Source organism: Pimephales promelas, chromosome 21 (assembly GCF_988280905.1).
Source record: "Pimephales promelas chromosome 21, fPimPro1.hap1.1, whole genome shotgun sequence".
NCBI lineage: Eukaryota > Metazoa > Chordata > Actinopteri > Cypriniformes > Leuciscidae > Pimephales > Pimephales promelas.
Window position 1 is genome coordinate 28,716,679 of NC_142789.1, and position 12,020 is coordinate 28,728,698.

Consider the following 12,020-nt stretch of genomic DNA (forward strand, 5'->3'; position numbering starts at 1 on the left):
AATTTTAATATAAATACTAATAATATTGTAATATTAAATTCAACTTTCCCTTTCAAGAATATCATACAAATATCACTGTTAAATATATCAGAAATAATAAAATATTCTCATTTAAATATAACTTCCCCTTTCCGGAAAATCATAAAAATATGACAAAATATTATAAGACCATAGGAATAACAAAATAAAAATGATAATAATAATGATATTGTACTATTTTATTATTTTTATAATATTCTGATGATGATTCAAAATTGAAGATTTTCTTGAAAGCGAAAGTTGAATTTTAATATAAATAATAATAATCATTTTGTAATATTAAATTCAACTTTCCCTTTCAAGAATATCATACAAATATGACATAAAATACATAACAAATAATAAAATATTCTCATCTAAATGTAACTTCGCCTTTCAAGAAATTCATAAAAATATTAAACAAAATACATAACAAATAATAAAATATTCTCATTTAAATGTAACTTCCCCTTTCAAGAAAATCATAAAAAATATGACATAAAATACATAAAAATAATAAAATATTATTAAAATATTATAAGAATATAGAAATAATAAAATATAAATGAGAATACTCATATTGTAATACAACTTTCCCCTTTCAAGAAAATCATAAAAATGTGAAATAAAATACATATAGAATAAACAAATAAATAAATTAAAATATTATTATTATTTCAATTCAACTTCCCCTTTCAAGACAATCATAAAAATATAACAAAATATATAATATCATACAAATAATAAAATTAATATAACATGATAGTGATAGTAGTAGTACACTGTTAATCTGTAAAAGTATTTAGAAATATAGCTACAAACAAAACTAATAAGAAAAAAACATTCAACATCCAAAAATGATGAACAACAGAGAAAAGAACATACAAATAACAAAAAAATAAAGGTTTGCTCAAATCACGAAACAATTGAATTTTTCCATATCATTCTTTGCAGGTCGGAAATTATGATAACACAAATGTATATCACTGTCCGTCCGCAGTAAATGATGCGGTGCATTACCACTGGGAATGACAACATTATAAACACAAACTCAAGTCAGACTCGAATATACTGTCAGGGAGATTTTTGGGTGAACTAACCCTTTAAGGCAAGGAATTTTTTAATAAAAAAAAACACAAAGCCTTTGTTTTCATTTTCAAGAAGACCAAAGCCTCAAGTTAATAATTGTTTTAATTTAATTTATTAAACAATTGTATAATGATGGACCAAACAAAACTGATAAAAACAGTCATTTAACATAATTTTTTTAGAGAGAGAAACCGTCTTTACCGTCTCGCCCGCGGCTGGGACTCGTCTCGCGACTGCAGCCTTGACTCCGCGGGATCTTACAGCGCTTGACCGACGGCGCTCCGGCGGCTCGCGGGATTCTCCCGCAGGAATGACCCAACAGCTTCCCGGGCGAACTCGAGCGACTGCCCGCTACAACACACACACACACACACACATTTCACTTCAACAATTGATTTAAAGATCAATGCTACGGTGAATATATAAATACAGGTGAAACTGGAAAAACTAGAATATTCAACTTAAAAGGTGAAATTAATATATTATATAGACTCATTACAAGCAAAGTGAGATATTTCAAGCCTTTATTTGTTATAATTTTGATGATTATGGATTACAGCTTATGAAAACCCCAAATTTATAAAAAGGTTTTCATAAGCTGTAAGCCATAATCATCACAACTTGAAATATCTCACTTTGCATGTAATGAGTCTATATAATATATTAGTTTCACCTTTTAAGTTGAATTACTGAAACAAATGAACTTTTGCACCATATTCTAGTTTTTCGGGTTTCACCTGTAAAAGCTGATAGGACGACACATGCTTTGAACACAAACACAGAGGCTGTTTGAGGCAGAGACGGTCCACTCGTATATTAATAAATAAGAAAAAACATAAAGGGTTGTGATATTGATTTCTTCATTATTTCAATATGTTCTTTGAAATTCACTTATAATATAAGCGTGGTTCGCTTATAATAAACGTTTAAACGTGGATGTTTCTCTACTAAGAAACAAACATTGTTTTGATCATCATGTTTTGATTGATACTGTAAAGCTGCTTTGATGCAATCTATATTGTGAAAAGTGCTATAAAAATATACTTGACTTGAAAATTAAATTTTTTTTTTAATTTGACATTTACATCGATAGTTTATTTGCTTTTGGTGAACTGTGGAGCACCGGCAAACTATGCACCTGGAACGGCTGGATGATGAAATTTTAATACCACTGATAAATAACACACAGGCTAACTTGGAAATGAGTTAGGAAAAGTCTTTCATGTGATATTATATTTAATTTCAGCTTTGTTTCAATGTATTTCAATAGTTTATTAACAATAACAAACTGTGGGCGTTACCAAGATGGACGCCGAGTGAACTGACACACCTTAAAGGGACTTTGATAAAAGGGACTGGGATACAGTGTGACAGCCAAATAACACAAATGACTGAAGCAATGGCAGCAGTTCAGTGAACAACAGCGAGCGCCTGTCGCAGTGGATCATGCTTTCATGACGAGACACATGCTCATGTTTTACTCCGTACCGTGAGTTTTACCCGCTACTGGATTAGCAGATCTGGATCCTTGATGCGGGACAGTGAAGAGAGTCAATGAAACTACATTACCCATGATTCAATGCACGGGACACGCTCAACATCAGCATGATCTAGCACTGACTGTTGCATGAGCGTGCTGATGTTTATGATGCGGCACACAAAGAGAAATGGAGTTCATATTAAGAGGGACGATAAAAAAAGCCACATTATACCGGAGTATAATGTATATTACACTGCAGCCAATGGAATTAATGCATACTCTATTGATCATGTATTTATTTAATGTCTCTATGATATTCATAAACATAATTAATGATTTACGTTGTTGGCCAGAGCAGGATGATGTAACTGCAAACTCACGTTGTGATTGGGACACAGCTTTGGCTCGGCTCCTCCCCCTGCTGTCCGTCACAGAAGCTCCGCCTCCAGAAGCCTTTTCTGAACTCTGCCGTCTTGTTCGCACACGACCTGCAGGACAGAGAAAAATAATGAGTAAATTAATGAGAAAAATTACGTAGTAAAACGATGGACGAGCAAACTTCAAAAATAATTTAATTTATTTTATATATATATATATATATATATATATATATATATATATATATAATTTAAGACAAAACATAATTAATTTATTATATTTTATATATATAAATAAATCATATATATATATATATATATATAATTTATTTATATTTTATTTATAACAAAATATGTTTAATTTATTATATTATATATAATTATTATATTTTATATATATATAAATAAATCATATATATATATATATATATATATATATATATATATAATTTATTTATATTTTATTTATAACAAAATATGTTTAATTTATTATATTATATATAATTCATTCACACACACATATATATATATAATTTATTTATATTTTATTTATAACAAAATGTATTTAATTTAACTGTGCAAACTGATGCATACATACACAAAACACCATTACAAAACCTAAACACATGACTCCTTATATTCAACAATCCCAAACTGAACACAGACGCTGTGAAGACTCATGCTGACTGACATAAACATGACCAAACTGCTTATTCAAACAGGTATATTCACATAAACACTGGATAATGTTGTATCTAAATGTTTTAAGTGATTTTATGTCACTTATTTCTCAAATGTTGTTAATTCACCTCCCTATCTAGTAGCCACACTAGCCAATGACCAACAAGCATCTGTGTACGTCTCATACAGACAACATTTCAACACAGAGGAGGACAATGAGACACAAACCTGTGCACACGTACACACACACATCTTACCCTGAACATTACAAGCGGCATCTTTGAGCAAATAAGAGCAGAAGTACAACAGCATCAGCGCGTGTTAGACAGGGCCTTTTTCTCTTTAACACCCAATTTGAACTTGTGCATGTCTTTCAAAATTCAAATTGGAATAATAGATTATAATGCCTGAATTTATTATCATAATACATGTATACATATGTATATAAATAACGATTAAAATTAAATAATGAAATAAAAGTAACAGTCCTTGAACACAAAAACATAATAAAATATAGTATGTTTAATAAGTCTGGAATTGTGTCTGCTGTCATGCAAAAAATTACAATAATAAATGTACACTTTTGGACAATTCAACATTATATGATTCACTTTTATAAGTCAAAAAAGGCAAAAATGTCTAACACTAGGCATTAAACTTGTTGTTTAGTGATTTTATAGGTAAACTGAATCAAAATGTTTAATTGGATCATTAGTAAACTTATTATTGATGACAAATATTGATATTTGTTTACAATTGATATTAAATTTTAAATTAAACATAATAGACATTTACAGTTAATGTCAATATATATACACAAGTAATCAACATTTGAAGTGAATCAAAAAAGTCAATCAAAGTTCAGGGTATTATTCAAAATTCATGTACAGGTGAAACTCGGAAAATCTGAATACTGTGGAAAAGTTAATTTATTTCAGTAATTCAACTTAAAAGGTGAAACTAAAATATTATATAGACTCATTACATGCAAAGTAAGATATTTCAAGCCTTTATTTGTTATCATTTTGATGATTATGGCTTACAGCAATATTCTCATTTTAAGCCATAATCATCAATATTAAAACAAATAAAGGCTTGAAATATCTCACTTTGCATGTAATGAGTCTATATAATATATAAGATTCACCTTCTAAGTTGAATTACTGAAATAAATGAACTTTTGCACCATATTCTAATTTTTCGAGTTTCATTTCAAATGTTGACTACAGTATATATTTATGCTTATTTTTTATTTTATTTGTTTTTTTTTGTAATATACTTTTTTAATAATTTTATTGTATTTAATTAATAATTACAAGACATTAAAAAAAACCAAAAAAGTCCCTTCATTGCCAGATTGTTCATTGACTGCTCTTCGTCACTGTGAACGAGTGTGTTTTCTGTGCATGTGTAAGTGTTGGCTGTTTTACCCAGCGAGGCGTAGGACCCGGGCGGCAGTGCCGTGGCAGAGCTGAAGGGGGCAGCGGCGGGCACAGCGGGCATTCGTGATTTGGCACTGGCTGCAGCGTTAACGTCGACATCACTGCGGGAACGCTGGAGTGAGCCGGACGAAGACGACGCGCGAGAACTCACCACTTTAGCTGAGAGAGAACGAGAGAAAATTACAAAAATACATCAAAACTTTCCTGGATCACCCAATGGGAACGTTCCCAGACCGTACCTTTAATAATCTAAACGACTGTTATACTAAAATTTTTGCACTTACTTCTGCTCAAGTTGCTCCCGACGGGTGTTTTAGCAGAAAGAGGCCGACTACGATAGACAAAAAGAGCGAGTATGAAAACACAACGTGCGAAACACACTGAAGAGTGTTGAAGAGCGTCTCTCACTTCAGACTCTCCTGCGAGCTGGAGGACGAACGGTCAGACTGAGGCAGAGACATGATGCTGTCCGAGCTCTTCAGGTGGGACTGGAGCGCTTTCTGATAGGTCAGTTCCAGCGCCTGGAACAGATGCTCCGCCTCCTTGCTGAAGTGGGCGTGGAAACCCCAGTAACATCTGGAACAAAACAGGGTTCGTACAGATTCACAGTGTGAAATTCAATTCCAGGACTTTAAAGGACTTTTCATTCAAGCACTACTTTTCTGACTACAATCAGAGATCTCATTTATTTTATTATCTCTTAATTAATAAAAATAAACGTTAATAACCTTAGTTAACTACATTAGTTTACATGAACAAACAATGAAAAACACTTCTAAAGCATTTATTCATTTTAGCTAATGTTAATTTTAACTAGGGCTGTCAAACGATTAATCGCGATTAATCGCATCCAAAATAAAAGTTTGTGTTTACATAATATATGTGTGTGCACTGTGTATAATTATTTTGAATATATATAAATACTCACACATGCATGTATATTTAAGAAAAAATATTTATATATAAATTATTTATATTTATATATAATATAAATTATGTATAAATCTATATACAGTATATACATGAAAATATTTCTTAAATATGTACAAGCATGTGTGTGTATTTATATATATAAAATAATTATACACAGTGCACCCACATATATTATGTAAACACAAACTTTTATTTTGGATGCGATTAATCGCGATTAATCATTTGACAGCCCTAATTTTAACATACTAATACACATGTAAAATCAAAAGTAGTTTCTTTTAACATTATATTTAATGGATCTGAGATAACAAGAACTAACAATGATCAGTTGTATTTTTATAAACCATACTTTACAAAGATACAGTAACAAATATATTGCTCATTGATGTTAGTTAGTGCAACCTTATTGTAAAGTGTTACCAATTAAACTAATAAAATACTATGACAAAGATATCGCTTTCCTCTTTCAAACTGTTTTTTCTCCAATTAATATATAATTGACTTGAAGAATAAAAGCTGTATCATGTTCTTGGATATTTATATTAGCAATATCACACTCATAGCCATGCGAAATGCCTCTATATCTGGATCAAATATTCTGGGATTAATATCCTGCCATGATTGAAAACTGAAAATAAAAGTCTGAAAGGTTGAAACTAAGTGTTCAAAAACTCAAAATCAAGAAAAAAGTTGTTGCAATATATTAGTTTTAACCTTTCAAGTTGAATTACTGAAATAAATGAACTTTTGCAGCATATTCTAATTTTCCCAGTTTCACCCGTATGAAGATTCACTCACTTTCTAGCAACAGATCTGGCCTCAGAGTCGGCATCATGAACTCCTTTCTTAATGGTTTCCATCAGAACAGCGATGTTCCTGAAGAGTAGAGAAGATAAAAACGATTTTCAGTGTGACAAACACAGTGAGTCCATTCAACCGAGAAGCCAAATCTCCACCACAGCAGAACATGAGCTCAAATCAATGAATCGGCTGTCCCTGCAGACCTCCTGAAACACGAGTCTCCATCCATTAACCCAGAAGTGCTGGCGAAGCCCATCAGACATTGCCATGCCGAACATATGCGGGGTTATCAAGGACGTCACAGTGATTCTGATGAGCTCATGAAGGCTTGTGACCCTTTATAAGATGATCCTCTCCTGAGGATCCAGATAGTCATTGTATTGCCATCGGGTTTCATAAATGGGGCAGAACAACAAGAGTGAAGGCGATTTGAAACTACAGTAAGCCATTTAATAATATAAACCACAACTAAACAAAAAGTAGCTTTTCAGTGAGTTTTGTGAACTGGGTCAAATAAAAATCGACTCAAAAGAACCAGTTCATGTGGATGATTCTGTTTAACCAACTAGTTCAACCAAATGATTCAGTGATAAAAAGCTGTTGTTCAATTAATCAGATTAAAAGACATGCATTTATACTAAATACCATCAATCAAACTGATTAAGTATGGAACTGAAAAACAGCATTTTTTTAGGAAATATCTATTTGACTATTACTTCATATCATGAATCACTGAATCATTTGAACAGCTTCACTGTATTTGATTCACTCACTTGGTTGTCATACGTGAAAAAGAGTAAGAGATACGAGAAAGTGAGTCCTATGGGTTTGGAACGACATGAGAGTGTGTAACCTTCAGGTGAACCATCTCACCTCTCTAGAGAGTGTGTCTGCCATTCCTGAAGCAGAAGATCTAAAAACTCATAACAGCGTCTGGAAGTCAAAGAAAAGGTTCAGATCAGAGTGTGTGTTGAGTGTGCGTGTGTGTCAGTGTGTGTGTGTGTGTGTCCTCACCGTCTGACGGCCACAGATTTAGACGTGCAGTTGCTGGTCATGATGGGAATCAGACGTGGATAGTGTGTGTGCTGATAAAGAAACAAACACACATCAGAGATTTACTAAAACACATACATTCATATATACATTATAGAGCCAGACCGATATATTTCCCAAAATATCGGTATCGGCAGTTATAATGGCCGATAAATGAATATTTAAAAAATAAAATAAAAACGGACAAAACACGCTTCAATCATCTCTCCTTGGCCTGTTATATTGAAAATGTATGTTTTACAATTTGCAGTATGATGTCATCTATTGCTAAATTATGGCTCATCATAGACTAGCTAACCACAAAGCTATAGCTAATGCCACTATCATCAGTGGAAGACCGCTAACGTTAACATTAATGAGCTTGGAAACCACAATGAACTTTTTCTGCCTAAATAAAGTAATGATTACTGTATTTATAACTAGCATATCTCTAGTTACAGTCGCTGCATTGTGTAGGGCTGTAGTCAGCCAAAGAAATCATTAGTCGACCAAAGTCTTGTCCTGCGCAACGATTAGTCGACTAAAAAAAAAAAACGTGATGTTTTGATGAAACATTTTTTTAAACAATTGTCATTGAGCATTTATAAAACAACAACGAAAAAACATCACAAATAAATAAAACTATAATAATAATACAATTCTTTGAAAATTAAGTGATTTTTTTAACTGCAAAAAGTGAAGAGCTCTGTCCTAGGTCACAATCGCGCACCTGACCACACCACACGCTGTAAAAAATATAACTGCTATCTGCCACATAATGGAAAATCCCAACAAAAGCTCTCGTTTATACAGGCTTTATATTCTTAGCTTCAAAGCTATGGGTTAACTTTCGTCCTGACGATCAAGGCGTTTTAAAACAACACACAAAAAACCCAAATAGCCTAAAAACAATCCTAATAAGGCTGCTCACGTCTTTTACGCGCTCAAGTTCGATTTCAAATGTAGGCGCGCGACTTGCGCGCTCATAATGGAGCAACGCGATCGCCCCCCTCCACAGTCTTGTCGTCTTTGTTTTAAAATGCAGCCAGACAAAAGATTTAGATTTCCTGGACATTTTGTCGACTAAAGCCAAAACAAGCAGCGTTCTAACTGAATGAATACAGCATCCCTTACCGAGCGCAGCCGGCCACAGGTGCGCTTCCCGAGTGTATTATGTGTGTGCGCTAAATACAAAAATACCCTAAATTAAAGCATTTTAAAGTTGGGGACAAAACATAGGCTAATTATATTTAGAATACAGTAATAAATAACTGCTTATAAAAGAATAAATATCAAGGAGTAAATCATTGAAAAATTCTTTCTATTGGTAAAAAAAAAATGCAACTGGTCGACCAATAAGAATGTCAGTCGACCAAGACGGCATCGTCCGATTAGTCGACTAAATGACTAAAGTTGACAGCCCTAAATGTAAGTTATATATCGGAATATCGGATTTTAAAACCCAAAAATATTTGTATGGGTATCGGCCTTCAAAATCCTTTATCGGTCGGGCTCTATGTAATATCAGGATATCCGGTTGAATCTGTGAGTATCTAAAATGGAAAGTGCATTTCAGAATTATTATCTAGATGAAAGTGATTGTGACTGATCAGGACTGGAGAATGATCTCCAGTGTGTGTAACCGCTGACCGCTCATCAAACCCACTGTAAATGTGCCGGACCCCAGACGAGACAGAAACATGCAGATCAATGCTATCGATTGTGTGTGCCGCTTTGAATCCAACAATACGCCTGGCTGCACGTTACACAGAACATCAGCTGCCGATGTGTGTGTGTGTGTGTAAACATACTCGTATAATGAGACGGATCGCCGCCATCCCGGATGTGGCCATAACTCTAGCGCTGTTGGGCACGAGGTTGAGTAACGTCGGCATGATGTTCTCGGCTCCGTGATCAAATTTATTCCTCAACACAGATGACAGATGCCTGAAAGAGACACATCAGAGGTCAAACTAACTTAAATCTGTTTCAAAACCTACATAGGGTGCATTTTGAGACAGCTGCCTTCGAAGACACTATACCTCAAGTAATAGAGCATCATATCATTAACTAAGGAAGTTGACTATGTAGAGAGTGAGTAGGTTTCATCAGTGTATTCATGCACACTTTATGCCTTCACGCTCTCTGCCTCATCATGAAGTGAAGCAGATCTTATAGTGTTGGAATACATCCAATGTTTGAAACCAGACCACTTAAAATAATTGATTCTTTTCATTAAAGTAAGTCTGTCAGCAGCAGCGCTCAGCGGTCCGTTTATCTTACACCAGAACCGGCGAGATGATGCTATCCTCACTGTATAACTGGAACTGCGTCCACTCATGGAGAAATGTGACAGGTTACGGTACATTTAAACACTGTCAGTGGACAGGATTACTTTACATCACAGAGGAGATGAAGTACTTTCATGTATTTTTCTAAAAACAAATATATTATTAATTTAATTATATATTTTTAAAAATATTTTTAAATAATGTTATTGATGCTTTTCATTACTGCATGAACTGTAGGTGTTAAAGGACAACTCCGGCGCAAAATGAACCTTTGGTCTAATTACACATTGCTACCTAGTCAACCGTTATCTGAGATTTGTTTTCATGATTGCCGAATGTAAATAGTTTTATCTCTAAAAACAGTTTAGTATATAGGGCATAGAGTAATGACAAATAAAAATCGCTTGTTATTACCACCAACAAGGCTCAAAATAGCCCCATACCAACACGACAGCATAACAAGGGTCCCTACATTCAAACCAAAGCATTGAGAACTTTGTCAGTGTCCATACAGTTTAATAAGAAGATATTTTATACACACAGTCAACTTCGCGAATACAGGAAGAAGCCATCTTTGAAAAATAGTCTCTACCAGTCGATCTACGAGCGCCGATCCAAGTGCGCTGAACTGTGCAGAATCTCATATGGTCCGTTGTTTCCAGAAGAAACACAAACACAAACCGTTTATTTGTCTTCAATATGTACACGTAGCCTACTGTTCGCGCTCACTTTATCACCTTATTCACATCTCACCAGCGCACTTGGATCGGCGTTCGTAGATCGACTGGTAGAGACTATTTTTCCAAGATGGCTTCTTCCTGTATTAGCGAAATTTACTGTGTGTATAAAATATCTGCTTATTAAACTGTATGGACACTGACAAAGTTCTCAATGCTTCGTTTTGAATGTAGGGACCCTTAATATGCTGTCGTGTTGGTATGGGGCTATTTTGAGCCTTTTTAGGGGTAATAACAAGCGATTTTTATTTGTCATTACTCTATGCCCTATATACTAGCATTATATTAGCGTTATAGGCTAAACTGTTTTTAGAGATAAAACTATTTACATTCGGCAATCATGAAAACAAATCTCAGATAACGGTTGACTAGGTAACAATATGTAATTAGACTAAAGGTTCATTTTGCGCCGGAGTTGTCCTTTAACTTTACATACGTATATAAATATATTTATATATAATATGTATATAATGCAATATTTTATAAACATGACATATGAATGTAAATGTATAAATATTATATTAAAATAATTCAATATTTTTATTGCCGGTTTTTAGTATTGCAGGATTACATATACTGTTTATTAAACATTATATATGAATATAAATATTATACTGTATTAAAATCAAATTCTATATTTTATTGCTACTTTTCATAGTGAAAACGTTTTGACAAATTATACTTTACGTTTTAATCTATTATAGTTTAAACATTAAATATGAATATATTTTTTATATAATATGTTTATAATGCAATGTTTTATAAACATCACATATGAATGTAAATGTATAAATATTATACAAAAATAATTCAATATTTTTATTGGCACTTTTCAGTATTCCAGAATGTTTCAGTATTAATTTCATATATTTTAAACATTATATATGAATATTAATATATAAATATTATACTGTGTGTAAATACAATTCAATACTTTTATTGATACTTTTCAGTATTGCAAGAGGTGTCAATTGAATATATATTAAAGATTATACATGAATATAAATATATAAATATTATATATAAATAATTTTAAGTGTTAAATATATTTTAAATATATATATGAATATAAATATGTAGATATTATATATAAATACATTTCGATAATTTTATTGATACTTTTCAGTATTGCAGGAACT

General features: G+C 32.8%; 1 protein-coding gene across 1 annotated transcript in view; it reads right to left on the bottom strand.

The window, feature by feature from the left end:
• Positions 1-12,020, bottom strand: part of clasp1b (cytoplasmic linker associated protein 1b) — a 59,349-nt gene that overhangs the window by 23,944 nt on the left and 23,385 nt on the right. The window contains exons 13-23 of the mRNA XM_089124826.1: positions 9,665-9,800; positions 7,836-7,906; positions 7,695-7,754; positions 6,819-6,896; positions 5,496-5,663; positions 5,372-5,418; positions 5,076-5,246; positions 3,903-3,923; positions 2,968-3,075; positions 2,596-2,634; positions 1,309-1,458 (exon numbers count right to left, since the gene is read on the bottom strand). Of these exons, the coding sequence (XP_088980952.1) occupies positions 1,309-1,458; positions 2,596-2,634; positions 2,968-3,075; positions 3,903-3,923; positions 5,076-5,246; positions 5,372-5,418; positions 5,496-5,663; positions 6,819-6,896; positions 7,695-7,754; positions 7,836-7,906; positions 9,665-9,800 (1,049 nt within the window). The remainder of the gene's footprint in view (positions 1-1,308; positions 1,459-2,595; positions 2,635-2,967; positions 3,076-3,902; positions 3,924-5,075; positions 5,247-5,371; positions 5,419-5,495; positions 5,664-6,818; positions 6,897-7,694; positions 7,755-7,835; positions 7,907-9,664; positions 9,801-12,020) is intronic.